The sequence below is a fragment of the Protopterus annectens genome, chromosome 3.part1, assembly GCF_019279795.1.
Source record: "Protopterus annectens isolate FY-2018-M chromosome 3.part1, PAN1.0, whole genome shotgun sequence".
Classification (NCBI taxonomy): Eukaryota; Metazoa; Chordata; order Ceratodontiformes; family Protopteridae; genus Protopterus; species Protopterus annectens.
Genome location: NC_056732.1, coordinates 582,725,696 through 582,745,208, shown reverse-complemented (window position 1 = coordinate 582,745,208; position 19,513 = coordinate 582,725,696). Strand labels below are relative to the sequence as shown.

At 44.4% G+C, this 19,513-nt stretch overlaps 1 protein-coding gene across 4 annotated transcripts in view; it reads left to right on the top strand.

Moving 5' to 3' along the window:
* The window catches only part of BRD1 (bromodomain containing 1), a 2,713,326-nt gene that overhangs the window by 1,461,801 nt on the left and 1,232,012 nt on the right, over positions 1-19,513 (top strand). For all 4 annotated transcript variants that reach the window (XM_044066979.1, XM_044066978.1, XM_044066977.1 and 1 more), the window contains exon 5: positions 18,480-18,792. In XM_044066979.1, the coding sequence (XP_043922914.1) occupies positions 18,480-18,792 (313 nt within the window). The remainder of the gene's footprint in view (positions 1-18,479; positions 18,793-19,513) is intronic.

Below are 19,513 nucleotides of genomic sequence, written 5' to 3'. Positions count from 1 at the left end.
GCGGCTTTTTCCATGCGATCCCTGAACTATTTGACCCATTTTACACGTCTACAGAGGGATCTAGTCAAGGAGTTGGGAGATACCCTCCAGGGTACTACAGATGCAGCTGTCTCAGAGAAAGTGACAGCAGCTTAATACCCTTACATCTATTGTTAACTCGTCCATGAGGCTGATATCCACGCAGCGAAGGTTCGAGTAGGGCAGCAGCTTCAGCGATTGCTCTTCGCAGACAATCCTGGATGCGCTTATGTTACTTTGCGGAAGCCTTCAAGTCTTCCTTTACAAACGCCCCATTTGACGGTGCCACTCTCTTTGGCCCCAAAGTAAAGGAGACCCTTACCCGGTGTGAACAGGAGGGAAAGACTCTGTCTGCTGTCGGAGTCCGTTTTCCACCCCAACCAGACCGTACCCCAAAGGGCAACGTGGTGGAAAATGTGGTTTCAAAACCCCAAGGATCTTTCCCAGGCACACAGGGAGATGCTCCTCTAGAGGCAGAGGAGGGGTAGAGGTGGAAGACGCCGCCCTGGCGGCAGAGGGGGTCCGCAACATCAAGGTGACAGGGAGACACTCCCTGGTAAACCTTTCCAGCACTCCTGAGAGGAGGCCCGACTGTCCTGCTCTGGAGGCAGTCGGGGGTCGCTTAGCTTTATACCCTCAGGCCTGGCAAAATATAACTACAGACAAGTGGGTAAAAAGCGTGGTTACCAGAGGTTACAACATACCCCTTCTATCTCATCCCATCCCAAAGAAAAGACTCCCAGATGTACCGCCCCATCTGTGAGAGCCAGCAGCTATAGAAATTTCAAAGCTGCTAGAAAAAAAGTCATTCAACGAGTCGCAGCGGACCAGGAAGGAGTCGGGACTTACTCAAGGTTCTTATAAGTTCCAAAGAAAACAGGGGACTGGAGGCCCATTCTGGACCTAAGCTACCTCAATACCTTCGTCAGGAAAGAAAAGTTCCGAATGGTCACGCTTCAATCGATCCTTTCATTCTTACAGAAGGACGACTGGATGTGCTCAATAGATCTAGAAGATGCATACTACCACATCAAAATGGCCAGGGCATCCAGAGATCATTTGCGCTTCCGGCTGGGGGCCAGTCACTTTCAATTTCGAGCCCTGCCCTTTGGTCTGACCTCAGCCCCCAGGGTCTTCACCAAATGCATGGCAGTGGTAGCGTCTCACTTGAGACGCCAAGGATTCCAGGTGTTTCCGTATCTGGACGACTGGCTCCTTTCTGCCACCACCCAGCGTCAACTATTACAGGCCAGAGACTTTACTCTTCAACTGTGTGTTCACCTAGGGATTTCCGTAAACTTCGGAAAATCCTTACTTCAGCCATCACAAAATATCTTGTTCATAGGAGCAGAATTAAACACACGTCAGTTAGTTCTAAGACTTCCCCCAGAAAGGATACTATCACTTCAGACTCATATACGTCTTCTACTCTTGTCAAGGAAATCTCCTGCAAAACTGGTACTGAAGGTGTTGGGACTCATGTTGGCCTCCCTTATTGCAATACCCTTGGGAAGGCTGCACATGAGAGTCCTACAATGGCTACTGTTTGCACAATGGTCATTTCAACAACTACCTCTAACACACGAGATTCTTATAACGAAGACATGCAAAGCAGATCTAAACTGGTGGCTTCAAACTTGCAACCTTTCCAAGGGGAGACCGTTTGTGCTACCCACGCCCACAGTTACAGTGACCACGGACGCTTCCCTGATAGGGTGGGGGGGCATCTTTCAGGGACAGACAGTCCAAGGCGAATGGACCAATTTGGAGTACAATCTGCACATCAATGTTCTAGAGTTGAGGGCAGTGTTTCTAGCGTTGCAACACTTTGCTCCCCTTCTTCCTCTGGGAACTATTGCAGTTCAGACGGACAACATGTCTGTAGTCTGGTACATAAACAAGCAAGGGGGAACCAAATCCTATCAGCTATGCAGAGGCGCCATGAGAATCTGGCAGTGGGCAGAGTCCACGGGTCGCTTTCTAATAGCAACGCACATCCCGGGGTCATCCAACGTCCTAGCCGACAGGCTGAGCAGAGCAATTCTGCTACCACACGAGTGGTCCCTAAAACAGTCAATAGCGAAAAGGATTTTTCGCACGTGGGGCCAGCCTTCCTGCGACCTGTTTGCGTCTCCAATGAACGCCAAATGCAGGAGCTACTTTGCCCTATTACCCCCTCCAGGGGAAGTCCCCAGGGACGCTCTGGTTCACGATTGGCCCCGGGACTCCTGTGCATTTCCTCCATTTCCTCTGATACCAAAGTTTCTCCAGAAAGCCAGAAACCTACACAGGACAATAATCCTCATTGCCCCATTCTGGCCTCGTCAAATTTGGTTTCCCTTCCTGAAGACTCACTGCATTCGGGGACCCTGGATTCTGGACCCAGAGCCAGATCTATTGACTCACTCGTCAGGGGCACCCCATTCCGCGCTCCTGTCCCTCCATCTAGCAGCTTGGCTGCTCCAATTCCCAATTTAGCCAGGTCTGATCTTTTGTCGCCAGCAGTTCAGGATATATTGGTGGCTTCTCATAAAGCTTCCACTACTAAAACATATTCTAGTAAATGGAAGCGATTTGTATTCTGGGCAAATACACACCAAGTGGATCCCTTTACAGCTCCCTTGAATAAAATATTAGAGTTTTTAACGGACTTATTCCATCAGGGTGCTTCTCCTGCTACACTAAGAGTTCAATTGGCAGCCATTTCAAATTTCCATGTGGAAGAATGTGGAGCTCCTGTTATGGCTCACAGACTTTGTAAAGCCTTTCTAAAAGGGGTTTTCCATATTAGACCACCAGTCAGATCTCCTACGTCACCTTGGAGTCTAAACTTGTTATCTAAATTAATGTTGCCCCCCTTTGAACCTGCCTCTTCTTGCCCATTAAAATTTTTGTCCTGGAAGACTCTATTTTTGGTAGCCATTACTTCCGCTAGGCGAGTGTCTGAACTTCAGGCTCTCTCCATCAAGCACCCTTATTTGATCTTTCACTCTGACAGAGTTTCTCTTCGAACCAATTCATCTTTCCTCCCTAAAGTGTGTTCTATTAACAATATTAATCAGTCCATTGAATTACCCACTTTCTTCAAAAATCACTCCAACAAAATGGAGTACATGTTGCATAAATTAGATGTTCACAGACAACTAAGATTTTACTTGGATAGAACAAAAGATCACAGAAAAACTGATCAACTCTTTGTGGCTTTTGCTGATAGCAGGAAAGGACTAGCAGTTACCAAAAGAACTCTTTCTAAGTGGTTAACGGATTGTATAATCTATGTCTACGATTCTTCAAATCAAACTCTTTTGCACAAACCCAAAGGACATTCCACTAGGTCAGTGTCTACATCTTTGGCTCATGCAGCCCGCCTACCACTGGACGCTATTTGTGCGGCTGCTACTTGGTCTAAGCCACATACATTAATTTCTCATTATAAGGTAGACAAGGCTTCTAGGGACAGGGCAACCTTTGGTTCCACTGTGCTCAAGAACGTCCTTCCGTGAGTTCCTCAGGAACAAGGAGCTAGGGACGCTACCCATGTGTAAGAACAAACGGCGAGATTGAACACTATCACATATAGAAGTTATGTCCTTACCATAACGTTCCATGTGGAGTGTTCATCTCGCCTTTGTTCTTACATTCCCACCCTCCCGCCCTAAGAAGAACGTTCTTTGATGCCTGGCCAGGATCATCCTGCTACTGCTTCTACAAATATGGTGTACATAGTTGACATATATATATATATTGTATATATATATGTCTATTTGTCTTACTATATATATATATATAGTTATGTATAAATTCTTATTTCTGGACATATGTGATGTAAACATGAATGTGCTCTCTCTGGAGATTGGTTTGCTTGCAAACTAGATCTGAGGTAAAGGCAGAGGGGGATTGTGGGTATTAGATTGTCTCGAGCTTCTTCTCGATGCAGAGCTTGCAAGAGGCCGGCACGGAGCCGAGGATCGGCTCCGAACCCATGTGTAAGAACAAAGGCGAGATGAACACTCCACATGGAACGTTATGGTAAGGACATAACTTCTATTTTCTGATTGTGTAGAAAATAGAGTTACAGGAATTATTGCATTCAGTAGAACAAGTTGGAAAGCATACTTTGCAATGTGGTTTTGATTCCTTGGAGGCCTCTTGCAGGGCCACAGTTACTGGATTTGTGATTAGAAGGCATGCCTGGCTCAAGGAGCAAAATCTGCCTGATCATGTTAAAGCTAAATTGTTGTATGCCCCCTTGCAGCATGATACTCTGTTTGATAATAAAGCAGAAGAGGTTTTAAAGAAAATGGAAGACAAAGCTAAATCTATGCAAACTGTAAAATATTTCTTTCAAGTGCAGCCACCCAGGTTCAGTAGGCACTGGCCTACTAAAAAATGGTCCTTTCCTGTATCCAGCAGAGCCATTCAAGGCAAATCCAGATGCTTAAAAGGCTCCAGATACCAATCACAGGGCTCTTACAGGTCAAAGCAATGGGGTGCCTCCACCTTCAAAATCTGGAGGAAGCAAAGCACAACCCTACAGTAAGCAGTCTCAATGACTTTCCTCTACCTTCACCAAGCACTTACCTTTTGGCATCCCCCTTGGGAGGAAAACTAGCACTTCATGCTCAAAACTGGCAGTTAATTACCCAGGACAAGTGGGTATTAAACATAGTATCCCAGGGGTACAGATTTCATTTCCATACTTTGCCAATTCCAAACGGATCTGCCACAAAATCAGTGGGCAGAGGCACGTAAACAAGTTATGTCCCTCTTTGATATGGGGGCTATTCGACCAGTACCAGAAAAGGAAACAGGGCAAGGTTTTTATTCAACCTGCCTGGTGTCCAATACTGGACTTATCAATTTTTAACATGTTCCTGGACATTCCAAAATTCAAAATGCTGACTTTACAACAGCTACTGCCTATGCTGGGCAGGAGCGCTTGGTTAGTGACTCTAGACTTAAAAGAGGCATACCCGCATATCCCAGTAAGGGAATCATGCAGAAGATACCTCCTCTTCAAGGCAGGTTTTTTGCATTATCAATTCTCTGCACTGCCCTTTGGCTTATCTACTGCACCCAGGGTCTTTAAAAAGTGCCTGGCACCAGTAATTGCATTCTGCAGACAAAAGCATACAAATTAATCCTTATCTGGACGACTGTCTCATACAAGCAGAGGACAAAGACACTCTTCTTCAATATCTGGCATTTGTAAAAAGGCTTCTGACATGCCTAGGGTACACAAACGAAAAGAAATCCCAACTGGTACCCTCTCAAATAATTACATTCCTGGTTGCAGGCTTGAGTACAACTGCCCAGATGGCTTACCTTATGCCAGACCAACAAAGGCAACTGACAACATACTTCAAACAAATGGGAACAAAAACCCAGTTATCTGCAAGACAAATTCTGCAGACTTTGGGGTTCATGGCATCCTGCATTCTACTAATTCCATATGCGAGACTGCATATGAAGAAACTTCAATGGTACCTAAAAAGTTTATGGAGTCAACATTGTCACAGTCTGGAAACAATGATTCCTCTCATTCCCTACCTACAACAGGAGTTTCTTTGATGGGCAGAGACATGTCACCAAAACAAGGGACTGTCATTCACTCTACCGCTTGCCACCCTAACTACAGACGCATCAGATTATGCTTGGGGGCCCATCTGGCGGGCAGATGCATTCGGGGCAAATCGAGCCCAAAACAAATGCATCTGCATATCAACCAGAAAAAGATTTTAGGTGTTCAGAATGCTCTGACAGCCTTCAAGGGCTTACTTCATCCAGGACAACTACTGATAAAGACAGACAACACTACGGTTATGTGGTACATAAACAAGCAGGGGGGGGTACACATTCCCTACCCCCTTTGCAGACTAGCCATGGCATTGTGGAACACAGCTTTGACTTACCAAATACATCTTCAAGCTCAGTTCTTACCAGGAAAGCAAAATAGTCTGGCAGACGACCTAAGCAGAAATCTTATGGACCTGCACAAATGGAAACTGGATTCACAAATCTTCAGCATGTTAACACAGAAATGGGGGGCCCCAGACATAGATCTGTTTGCCTCTCCCAAAATTATCACCTGGACAAATTCTGCACAAGTACTTATCCCAGAAAAGCATGGAAAGTGGATGCCCTAGCCTTCAGTTGGAAAAACCTATCAGTCTATGCTTTTTCCCCTCTGGCTCTTCTCTCCAGGGTCTTATTAAAAGTCAGACAGGAAAAACCAGAAATGATCCTAGTGGCTCCGGACTGGCCTCGCCAGCACTGGTACCCAATTCTAAGTAATATGTCTCAACTACCTCCTTGGTACCTGCCTCAAATACCACATCTACTGTCTTAGCAGAACAATCAAATTCTGCACACTCTGCTCCAAACTTTGAATATTGCAGCGTGGCTGATCATTTAATTATTCAAACACCTCTCAGTAAATCTGTGATGGATGTCATTTTGGAAGCCAGAAGGACTAGTACTAGGAAATCGTATGCTGTCAAATGGAAGAGATTCTGTGCTTGGAACTAAGCACAAGGAACAGACAGCAAAGCCCAATATTCCTCAGATTTTACAATGTTTGACTGAGATGCTTGACAAGGGCCTATCTTTTTATTCAGTAAAAACCCATGCCTCTGCCATTTCGGTTCATTTACAACACAGAACCTCCCCTCTTTTCTCATCATTTGCTTAAGCAATATCTTAGGAGGGCTAAAAATTTAAGACCTCCCAGGAGATCACCAACTCCTGCATGGGACCTCAATTTTGTGCTGGAAAAACTCACCCTGCCTCCTTTTGAACCAGCAGCTACTGCGGATATAAAATTTCTATCTTGGAAAACAGCTTTTCTCTTGGCAGTCACTTCAGCAAGAAGGGTTTCAGAACTACAGGCTCTCATGGCTGTGGAGCCTTTTATTACATTTTATCCGGACAGGGTGTCCCTCAGGACCAATCCTTCTTTTATGCCTAAGGTGGTATCCAGTGTGGCAATTAACCAGACAATTCACTTGCCAACATTTTACCCAAATCTGCAGAACAAGGGGGAGTGGATTCTGCATTCATTAGACGTACACAGACAACTAAGATTCTGCTTAAACAGGACCAAATCTCTAAGAAAGTCTGAGCAACTACTGGTAGCATTTGCTGCAGGGTCAGAGGGGAAGGCTATTTCAAAGCAGACTATTTCTAAGTGGATAAGCCACTGCATTCATTTCTGCTACTTGCACCATGGAAAACCTGTGCCCAAGGGGATCAGGTCACATTCCACCAGGGCTGCCTCTACCTCAGCAGCATTTCTCAGAGGGGTTCCAACCAAAGACATTCTAGAGGCTGCTACTTGCAGCTCTGTTCATACCTTCACAAAGCATTATCATTTGCCTCTCTTCTCCAAATCCAGGGCAGGCTTTGCCACTGCAGTTCTGCAGGGCCTTATAGCCGCTCCTAATTCTATTTAGTTCCATCCTCCCATCCATAGCTTTGGGACTGTACCCAAATGTAATGACTGCAACAGTGAAACACGAAGAACATAGTACAGTTGTTTACTCATACCATAAATGTAGATGTTTGAGTGTATTCACTGTTGCAGTCCGGGTTACCCACCCGCCATCCCCCATTTCTATAACTTTTCTTTCCTTCACTGTATACTAAAGCCTTTGTGATTTATTTGCTTTTAGATGAAGTTAAAGTTTATTTTGACTAAAAGTGCATTTACATATATGTCTGTTTATTCATACATACGTGTGTATATATATATATATATATATATATATATATATATATATATATTTTTATTATTATTTTATTTTATTTTTTTTTTTTTTTTTTTGCTCCCCATTTGGAGGGCACCTGACATCTGGGGCAAGAAAAACTGAATAAAATGGCATCGGCTGCATGTTTTATACCCCTGATGTCATGGACGAGGAGACAGCAGCCAACGCTGGACCCAAGACTTTATTATTCAGGCCGACTGAGGGCAGCCTGCCAGCAGATTACCCAAATGTAATGACTGCAACAGTGAATACACTCAAACATCTACATTTATGGTTAAGTGTACACAACTGTACTTTTCTTCCATGACGTCAAGTCGTCGAGGTATAAAACATGAAGCCGATGCCATTACATCAGTCAGTCTTGCTGCGCGGTGCCTGAAGCAGAAGCAGTTTGCAAGTGCCGGTCGGCCAACTCCTGAAATTTTTGTTTTCGAGTTTCAGAACCGAAGTCTTCAAAAAAGCTAAGTACCCTATTGGGAAACGTTTTTTTTTTGCTCTTAACCGATGTCAGTAAGTTAATAATTGTCTTACCTGTGGAAAGCAAATACCTCAAAGATTTTCATTCGTAGTGCATTCCTTGCCTAGGCTCAGATGTCCCTCCCTGTTGGTTTTGTGCCTTATTCAACCCCCAAACTATTCATAGTCTCTCTATCCAGAAGTGGCTTCGGTAAGCCGTCCGACTACCAATATTCCGAAAAAACCTAAGGATAAAGACAGACACAGACTGCATAGGTCCATAACTGCCAACGACGCTTCCGTGAAGCTAGTCGCCAGTTTGCTGGTACTCAGTGAGGCACTTTCGCAGCCCCTGATACCCGCTACTTCAGATTCACAGGCCTCTACTGAGACCCATTTGGAGTCCGGTATGCCACGAGATGCTTCTTCGGCTATTGAAACTGTGGACATCTCTACTTTGGATGGGTCCGTAGCCGCTGTGCAGGCACTGGCTTCTGAGGGTGTATTCAGGCCTACAGATTTGCATTTTAAACTGATGCCATCTTCTTCATCTAGGCCTAAATCTCGACCCACGCCTAGAAAACGGACGTCCAAACTGCATGGTCAGGCCCATATGCCTAAAAATCAAATGCTTAGAATGGCTGAAGACCTTAATACGTTAATTGGGGAGGCCAGCCTTCCCCTCTAAGAGACCTAGGACTGATTTTCCTTCTGATTCTTCTGTTGAGGATTCTGAAATTTGTTTCTTCTGATTACCAGGATTTGTTCTTATCTACCTATGAGGATTCTGATGCAGAGGATTCCATTCCCTATGCTTCCCCTCCAGAAGATTTTTCTTTTGGTGAAACCTTGCACATTCTTAGGGAGCATTTCCGTTGGGAAAGCCAGGATTACTGACTCCATAAAGAGGCTTAGGGAATTCTTACTTCTCCCTCAACACAGGCCTTTAGCTATCCCTCCTGTTCTGGACATTGTAGATGATGCCTTCTTGGAATCTAGCATGACCCCAGCACTTTATCTCCAGCTCCCAGAAAACCTGACAGGTATTACAGCATACCCGACTCTCACAAGTTCCTCTTCAAGAATCCTGCTGCGGATCCATAGACCATTTCCCAAGGACCAAAGGGCGTTAAAGCTACTGCTGCCAAAAATCCTATCCCCTCAGTTAGAGATTCCAGGGCCGTTGACAGATGGGGTAAGAAAGTATACACGTCTGCTACTTTGGTCATTAGGGCCTTAAATTGCCAGTTTCATATGTTAATGTATCAGCAGCATATTATGGGACCACTTAAACAGAAAATGATTATTCCTGACTGTGCTGAACATAAAGAATTACAGGATTTAATGCATTCTGATAGACAAGTTGGTAAACATACTTTGCAATGTGGTTTTGACTCTTTAGAAGCATCTTGCAGGGCTGCTGTCACTGTGTCTGTACTTAAAAGGCATGCTTGGCTTAAAGAGCAAAATTTGCCAGATCATGTTAAAGCTAAATTACTGGATGCTCTCGTAAACCAAGACTGCTTTGTTGCCAAACAGGCGGAAGTCGTCCTTAAAAAGATGGAGGAAAAAGCTAAATCTATGCAAACTGTTAAAGATTTCCTGCAAGCACAGCCTCCCAGATTTAGTAAACATTGGCCTTCTAAGAATTGGTCCTTTCCAGTCTCTTCCAGGCCTTCTCAGTCCGAACCCAGAAACAGCAGACCACCTAGGTTATAGTCTCAGGCTACACACAGACCTAAGCAGTGGGGGGGCTCCCACTTCCAAAGCTGGAAGTAGTATGACACCCCCTTATGGAAAAATGTCACAATGACTTGACCTTAACCCTTCCAAGCCCTGCTCAGCTGCCTGCTCCCTTAGGAGGAGAGCTCATCCTGCATGCAAAAAACTGGGAACTCATTACCCAGGACAAATGGGTTTTAAATATAGTTTTCCAAGGATACAGATTCCACTTCCGCACCTAACCAACCCCAAATGGTTGGCCAGACCTACCCCTAAATCAGTGGGCAGAGGCTCAGCAGCAAGTTCTCTCTTCTAACTATCTTGGCTAGTCAACCTGTTCCAGCAGAAGAAAAGGGGACAAGGTTTTTATTCAAGACCTTTCCTGGTACCCAGAAAAGACAGCTCCATGCATCCTATCCTGGACCTCTCTATTCTAAACACCTTTTTGGTAATCCCAAAATTCAAAATGCTAACGCTTCAACAGCTGCTTCCTATGCAGGCAAAGATGTCTGGTTAGCAACCTTAGACTTAAAGGAAGCTTACCTGCACATTCCAATAAGGGAATCTTGCAGGAAATACCCAAGCTTCTGAGCGGGATCCATGCACTATCAGTTCTCTGCACTTCCCTTTGGCTTTATCTACTGCGCCCAAGGTATTCCCAAAGTGTCTAGCTCCAGCCATTGCATTTTGCAGGCAGAGAAATATTTGAATATACCCATACCTGGACGATTGTCTGAGTCGGGCAGAAAACCAGGACATGCTGTTAAAACATCTGGCATTTGTAAAGAAGCTTCTAACCTCGCTGGGGTACACCATAAATGAAAATAAATCTCATCTAGTACCCTGCCAGCAGATTGTATTCCTGGGAGCAAGCTTGAACACAACTTCCCAGATGTTTTACTTCATGCCAGAGAAACAAGTTTGACAGCCTACTTCAAACTACTGGCCACAAAGACCCAGCTATCTGCAAGGAAAATTTTGCAAGCCCTGGGGTTCATGGCCTCTTGCATTCTACTAATTCCATATGCAAGACTGCATATGAAGAAACTACAATGGTATCTCAAAAGTCTATGGTGTCAAAATTCTCAGGACCTGGAATCCGTGATTCCTATCATTCCTTGTTCCATTGGTGGACAGAGGCCTGCCACTTCAACAAAGGGATCTCTTTCAATCTACCCCCTACCGCCCAAACCCTGGCTACAGACGCATCAGACTATGCATGGGGAGCTCACTTGGCAGGGCAGTACATTCAGGGCAAATGGGAGCAGAGTCAGATGCACTTGCGTATCAACCAAAAAAAAATGTTAGCTGTACAGAATTCCCTGACAACCTTCAAGGACCACATCCTTCCAGGACAATTATTGGTAAAGACAGACAACACCACAGTTATGTGGTGCATAAACAAGCAGGGGGGAACCCACTTGTACCATCTCTGCAGACTTACCATGGCTCTGTGGAACTCAGCCTTGAGCTACCAAGCGCACCTACAAGCTCAATTCCTGCCAGGCAAGCTAAATTCACTGGCAGACGACTTAAGCAGAAATCTCATGGACCCACACGAATGGAAACTGGAACCAAAAATATTCAACCTCTTGAGGAACAAATGAGGGCACTCCAGAGATGGACCTGTTTGCCTCCCCCCAGAACTACCAATTGGACAAATTCTGCACAAGGACTCCCCACAATCAAGCTTAGAAAGTGGATGCCCTGTCTTTTACCTGGGAAAGCCTCTCGGTTTATGCCTTTCCCCCTCTGCCTCGCCTCTCGAAGGTTCTGCTAAAGATCGAACGGGACAAACAAAGGACAATTCTTATTGCTCCAGACTGGCCTCACCAGCACTGGTACCCCCTCTTGTGCAGCATGATACTGCTGGATCCATGGCACCTCTCAGACACCTTCCCTGCTGTCCCAACAGGCAGGCCAGATTCTGCCTCCGCAGCTTCAAACCCTGAACCTTGCAGCCTGGCTAATTCCTTGAGCTCTCTAATAGCATCCCTCAGTAAGCAGGTGCTAGAGGTCATTCTGGAAGCAAGGAGACCTAGTACTAGAAAATCCTATGCTGAAAAGTGGAAAAGATGCTGTTCCTGGAGCCAGACCCAGGGTATGGGCACAACGGTGCCCAGTTTTCCTCATATTCTTTATTACTTAACCGAAATGCTCCACAAGGGCATGTCCTTCTCATCAATTAAAATTCATTCTTCTGCAATTTCAGCACATTATAATACTGAACCACCCCTCTTCTCTCACCCCTTGTTAAAGCAATTCCTCATAGGGGCTAAAAAAATTTAAGACTCCCCAGGCGAGCCCCTACTCCAGTCTGGGACTTTAACTTTGTATTGGAAAAGCTCACTGTCCCTCCATTTGAACCAGCTGCAACTGCAGAGTTGAAATTCCTTTCTTGGAAAACAGCCTTCCTTCTACCCCATCACTTCAGCTACAAGAGTGTCTGAATTACAGGCCTTCGTGGCAGTGGAGCCCTTCATTATCTTCCATGCAGACAGGGTTTCCCTCAGGACCAATCCTTCCTTTATGCCCAAAGTGGTGTCTAGTGTGGCCCTTAATCATTCCATTCATTTGCCTACCTTTTTTCCTAATTCACAAAATAAAGGAGAACAAATTCTGCACTCTTTGGACGTTCACAGACAGCTTGGATTTTATTTAGACAGGACTAAGCCTCTCAGGAAATCTGAACAGCTGCTAGCTGGTTTTTGCTGCAAGGGCAGAGGGGAAGGCCATTTCAAAGCAAACCATTTCTAAATGGATAGCCCATTGCATTCATTTCTGCTATAAGCATAATGGAAAACCTACCCCACAAGGGATAACATCACATTCCACCTGAGCTGCATCTACCTGTGCAGCCTTTCTCAGAGGGGTCCCTACCAGGGACATCCTAGAAGCTGCTACCTGGGGCTCTGTTCATACCTTCACCAAGCATTACCACATGCCTGTTTTTTCTAAATCCAGAGTTGGTTTTGCCACTGCAGTTTTGCGGGGCTTAATAGCTCATCCTAATGCTCTCTAACTTCCTCCTCCCTTCTTTAGCTTTGGGAATCTACCCAAATGTAATGACTGCAAAAGTGAAACACGAAGAACATAGTACAGTTGTGTACACTTACCATAAATGTAGATGTTAGAGTGTATTTGCTGTTGCAGTCCCGGTTACCCTCCCCCCAGCCCCCTGACTTCTCTTGGCTCTACCTTTCCCTCTTTGGTGTATTTGAGCTTTCTGGTGTATTTCCTTTTAGTTGGAGGTGTAACATAACATATAATTGCTTCCCATTATGGGGGCAACTGACGTCTGGGGCAAGAACAACTGATGTAATGGCGTCTGCTGCATGTTTTATACCCCTGACGTCATGAAAGAAGAGACAGTAATTGACACAGGAATCCAAAACTTTGATTTTCAGGCCAGCTGAGGGCTACCTGCAGGAAGATAACCCAAATGTAATGACCGCAACAGTGAATACACTCTAACATCTACATTTCTGGTAAGTAATACACAACTGTACTTTCCTCCTCTTCAAAAACAGGGAGTGCTAAGCCACCCCCTTATGGTAAGAGCAATGACTTTACACCTCCACCCCCTACCTCTGTCCACCTGCTTGTGCCCCTAGGAGGAAAACTCTCCTTCCATGCAAACAACTGGGCCTCTATTACCAACGACTGATGGGTCCTCAACATAGTGTCCCAGGGATACAAATTTTATTTCCACACTCTGCCAACTCCAAAAGGGTTCCCAGATCTTCCTCCAAAACCAGTGGGCAGAGGCCAAAAAGCAAGTCCATTCCCTGCTCTCCATGAGAGCAATACCACATGTTCCTGCAGACTAGATAGGCCAAGGTTTGTATTCCAGACTCTTCCTTGTACCCAGAAAAGAGGGCACCTGGCACCCAATCCTCGATCTATCCATTCTAATTACCTTTCTGCTGATACCAAAATTCAAAATGCTCACCCTCCAGCAGCTTCTTCCTATGCTTTCCAAGGATGCTTGGTTAGCCACCCTAGACCTAAGAGAGGCCTACTTACACATCCCAGTCAGGGAATCTTGCAGGAAATATCTACGTTTCAGGGCAGGATCCATACACTTTCAGTTCTCTGCACTTCCCTTTGGCTTATCCACTGCTCCCAGAGTTTTCACAAAATGCCTGGCTCCTGCCATTGCTTTTTGAAGACAAAGAAATATTCAAATTTACCCCTACTTAGACAATTGTCTGATTCAGGCAGACCATCAGGAAAAGCTGTTATAGCACCTGACCTTTCTAAAGGACCTACTGACCTCCCTGGGGTATACTATTCATGAAAAGAAATCAAAACTAGTCCCCACACAAAAAATTGTATTCCTGGGAGCAAGCCTGGATATAGCATCCCAGATGGCATTCCTTACTCCAGAAAAACAAGCCTACCTGACAGGCTACTTCTCTCAACTAGCCACCATAACCCAGTTATCCGCAAGGGAAATCCTGCAAGCTCTAGGGTTCATGGCGTCCTGCATTCTACTCATTCTGTATGCCAGACTGCATATGAGGAAACTACAATTGTACCTAAAAAGCCTTTGGTGTCAACACACTCAAGACTTGGAAATTATCATACCTATGATACCCTGTCTAAGGAAAGATTTTCTTTGGTGGGCAGCAGCATGCAACCACAACAAGGGTCTTCACTTCTCACAACCCCACGCCTCCGAGACCCTCACCACAGACGTATCAGACTATGCCTGGGGTGCACACTTGGACAGCAGGTGCATTCAGGGCCACTGGAGCCCAAATCAAATACATCTGCACATCAACCAAAAAGTGATGCTAGCTGTTCAGCACTGCCTGACAGCTTTCAGACCCCTACTCTTCCCCGGTGCTTTTAGTGATCAAAGCAGACACCACCACAGTGATGTGGTATATCAACAAGTAGGGAGGGCCTTACTCTTATTCTATCTGCAGGCTCACCATCACCCTTTGCACACGGCCTCTGCTGTGCAAATACATCTGCTGGCACAATTCCTGCTAGGCTCCCTAAACTCTCTGGCAGACATCTTAAGCAGAAACCTGCTAGACCCACACGAGTGGCAGCTAGACCACAGAACCTTCAGCCTTGTAACCCAGGAATGGGACACCCCGAAAGTGGACCTCTTTGCCTCCCACTCCAATCAGCTCAGCAAATTTTGCACCAGGGAACCTCACAGCAAGGCCTGGAAAGTGGATGCTCTATCCTTCCAATGGGTAAACCTCCCGATCTATGCATTTCCCCCTCTACCACTCATTTCATGGGTACTGCTCAAAGTAAGGGAGGAAAAACCAAGCCCTAGACTGGCCACACCAGCACTGGTACCCACTGCTGCGCAGCCTGTCACCCCTGCTACCATGATACCTACATCAGATCCCAACACTTCTGACCCAGGAAAATGGAGAATTCATGCATCCACAATTGCAGATTGGCTTATTACCTGACCTCTCCTCCAGCTGCCAGCCTAAGCAAACAAGTCCTGGACGTTATACGTGAGGCCAGATGCCCCAGCACTAGGAAATTCTATGCCTTCTAGTGGAAAAGGTTGTGCGCTTGGATCCAGGCAAAAGGAGCTGGAACAGCACATCTCTCCCTACCTCTCATCCTGGATTACCTAGCAGACCTACTAAACAGGGCTTTATCCTTCTCTTGTATTAAAATTCATGCCTCTGCCATCTTTGCTCATTACAGCACAAAGCCACCTCTCTTCTCACAACCTCTCATCAAACTGTTCCTAAAAGGGGCTAACAACTTAAGGCCACACAGAAGAGCTCCTACCCCAGCTTGGGACCTGAAGTTTGTGTTGGAAAAGCTCACCCCCCCCCCCTTTGAGCCTGCAGCTTCAGCAGCGTTAAAACTCCTCTCTTGGAAAACAGCCTTGCTTCTGGCCATCACTTCAGCTAGAAGAGTTTCAGAGCTACAAGCACTCATGGCTGTAGAGCCCTTCATCAGTTTCCATGCTGACAGGGGCTCCCTCAGGACTTAACCCATCATTTATGCTTAAGGTGGTGTCCAGTGCGACTCTCAACCAGTCCATTCATTTTCTGTGCGCACTCTAGATGTGCGCAGACAGCTTAGATTCTATCTGGATAGGAGTAAATCTTTTAGAAAAACTGACCAATTGCTAGTCAGCTTTGCAACAGGGTCAGACTGCAAGGCCATAGTCAAACAAACCATCTCCAAATGGATAGCATGCTGCATCCATTTGTGCTACAAACACCATGGGAAACTGCCCCCAAAGGAGGTCAGGACGCATTCCCCCAGGGCACCCTCCACCTCTGCAGCTTTTCTCAGAGGGGTCCCCACCAGAGACATCCTGGAGGCTGCAACATAGACTTCTGTTCATACCTTCACCAAGCATGACCACCTGTCTTATCTTCTCCAAATCCAGGGCAGGCTTTGCCACTGCAGTCTTGCAGGGCATCCTAGCCAGCCCCCAGTCTTCTTGACTGCCTCTACCCTTTTCTTCAGCTTCAAGAATCAGCCCGTGTGTGATGACTGCAATAGTGAAACACGAAGAACATAGCACAGTTTTGTACACTTACCATAAATGTAGATGTTCGAGTGTATTCACTGTTGCAGTCCTTGTTTCCCACCTTCTATCCCCCTTCTCTCTCTCTCTCTCCTTACATGGAATTTTTGGTATTTACTTTCTACTGGTGGTTGTCTTCCACCATAACCTAGCTCCCTATTTGAGGGCATCTGACAGTTGGGGCAAGAAAAACTGATGTAATGTGGTCAGCTGCCTGATTTTATACTACTGACGACCTGATGTCAGTCCTGGAGCAACAGCAGCCAACACGGAAATACTAAGCCTCTGGTATTCATGCTGACTGAGGGCTACCCCTGGTAGGATAACCCAAGTGGGATGACTTCAGCAGTGAATACACTCGAACATCTGCATTTATGGTAAGTGTAAACAGCTGTACTTTCTTTTCTTTGCATTTTAGCTTATCTACTACACCAAGGGTCTTTACCAAATACTTGTCTCCAGTAAAAGCCTTCTGTATGACAAGTTCATTCAGATTCAAGCAGTTACTCTAGAGGGGAATAAATAAGGCAATGGACTTTCCCCTGGATTGCTTCAGGGACCTAGGCCTGTCTCTCAATTTGAAAATATGGGATTTCTTGTGGGCTCTTTTGAACATGCTTTTGCAGAAGTCCTTCCTTTCAGAGCAGTTAGTTTTCTGCATGTGGAAAATTAAAAGTGGTGTAAAAAGCCAGTAAAAGCTAACAATCTAGTTAAAATTCAGTTACTGGTCAAGTAACTACATTACCTGGATGTCAGCAAAGGAGAAATCTGGGAAATGAGTGAAAATTGAATGCAAAAGTATAAAAACACTGCTGGTTAAGAGTCTTTTAGCTGTTCAGTAAAAGCAGTTCAGGTTTCTGTTTTGGTACAGATGATGGGTTCCAGTAATTTAGATGGAAAACAATAAATCAAGGAACATCCAGAGGTAAAATGGAACAGTGGAGGATTAGATGAAATGAAATGACAAAAGGCTGTAAAGAGTAGCATAAACTTTAAGTAGCTGTTTAGATGAGCTTATAAATAGAAATCATGGGCCGAAGTGAATGAAGGGCTGGCTAAACATGAGGGTTCTCAAGGAAACACAGGTAGACCGTGCATGCAGAGAGGACCTGAGATTTTCCTGCCATACCAGTGAAACTAGAAGGAATAGAGTGCATAAGTTTTATAAAAGTACAAATAAGCAACTGGACTAGTGTTCCTCAACAGTATTTAATTGACAAGGGCACGTCATATGTATGTTCCAAATCTGGCCATGAGAAAGAAGCCAACTTATAGTGAAGATGTAACCATACCAGCAGAAGGGGAAAGTAATAAAATTGTGTTCCAAGAAGTCCGGCACACCCATCAGCTCTTTGAATTCTCTTCTTGCTGATGCAAGCTTAGTCTCAGAGGAATGGTAGTGGCTTTTGCAAAGATATGCTGGTGACTGTAGCAAAATTACTGTTAGAGGCTAGTTACAAAACCCATGCAGTAAAAAAAAAAAAAAAGGCATAATTTGCATTTGGTTGGATGTATATACCACATAATGTAACAGAAGTGTTTAATCTCTAAATGGGAATTTTTGTGAGAAAAGACTGTGTTTGTGAAGTATGAGTAGGGTAGGCAATAAGAAGCATGAAAAAGTACTTGTAGAAATTTGATGAACTTACTAGATAAATATTTGGTTGAAACGGTAGCTTAGAAATTGCAGGAATGAGTAGTACTTTGAAACTGAAATTGTTGGAATTCAGTAGTTTTCAATATTGCTAGTAATAGGAAAGAACAAACAGTGAATTGGATGGCACTTAACTGGTAGAGATTCTAACTTACTGTCACTTTGGTCCTTGTGGTATTCCTTTATTTATTTTCCATTTGATTGATGCATATTTTTGTTCCTTTACAGGTTTCAGTTTTCCTTTAAATCATGTAGTGATCATTGTTGTGCTCATTTTATTCCTTTCTTTTCAGTTTTGCATTTAATTCATGGAATTTCCTGTAACTTTTTGCAGGTTACAGATTATTTAGAATATGTCAAACGCCCGATGGATTTCTCTACTATGCGAAAACGATTGGCAGCTCAAGGTTATAAAAGTTTAGATGAGCTTGAAGAGGATTTTAACCTTATTATTGATAACTGTATGAAGTACAATGCCAGGGGAACACCATTCTTCAGAGCAGCTAAACGTTTACAAGATCATGGAGGTGTTGTATTAAGACAGGCACAACGTGAATGTAATAGAATTGGTTATGATTATGAAACTGGGTTACACCTGCCTCAACCACCAAAGACGGAACCACCCAAACTTCCTTCGTGGGGCGAAGGTAAGATGCCTGCAGTTGTTTTTGAAATTTGTAATATAAGAAGAATGGTTAAGAAATAGGGTTCTGAAGAGAACGTTTCATGTTTTACTATATGCAAATGAGGGTAAGGGAGATCCCTTAACATACTTCAAAGTTTAAAACTTCCTAAAGGGCTTGTGATGCTATTTCTAGGTAGCCATCTTATGTTAGTAGAATTATTTTTAGTGATGTTTTCACTATATTTCTTCTCCCCTGTTTTAAGTAGATTACAAAATTAAGTAGTAAAACGGTTTGGCTGGTATGGTTAGATGTTTATATTCACTTCAAGTTAAATGTCTGTTTGTAAAGGCTCATCTTACCTGCTTAATCACTGTGCAGGAAGCAAGTCTGAAAAATTAGTTTTCTGAGGTAAAAATTATGGATATGATTTATTGATCATAATTTGATCCCAGTTGCAGCTGTACAAGCTGTAGCCTATGCAGGATACAATAGCCACTCAGCTTTTAGAGCTTAAGGGCACCTTCCATGTCTCCAAGCCATTGGTAACTCAAGCAGAGGCGAAGAAAATCAAAGATTTTGGTGCCAAGAACTTCAGAGCTTTCTTGCTGCTGAAGAGTGCTCTTCTCCTTTTTATCAGTGGTTGTCTAGAGTTTCTCCATTGCTGGACATTTAAGTTCCCTTCATGGGGAAAAAATTTTCACATTATTTTAAACAAAAACGTAATTTTTCTGCAAAACTTTAT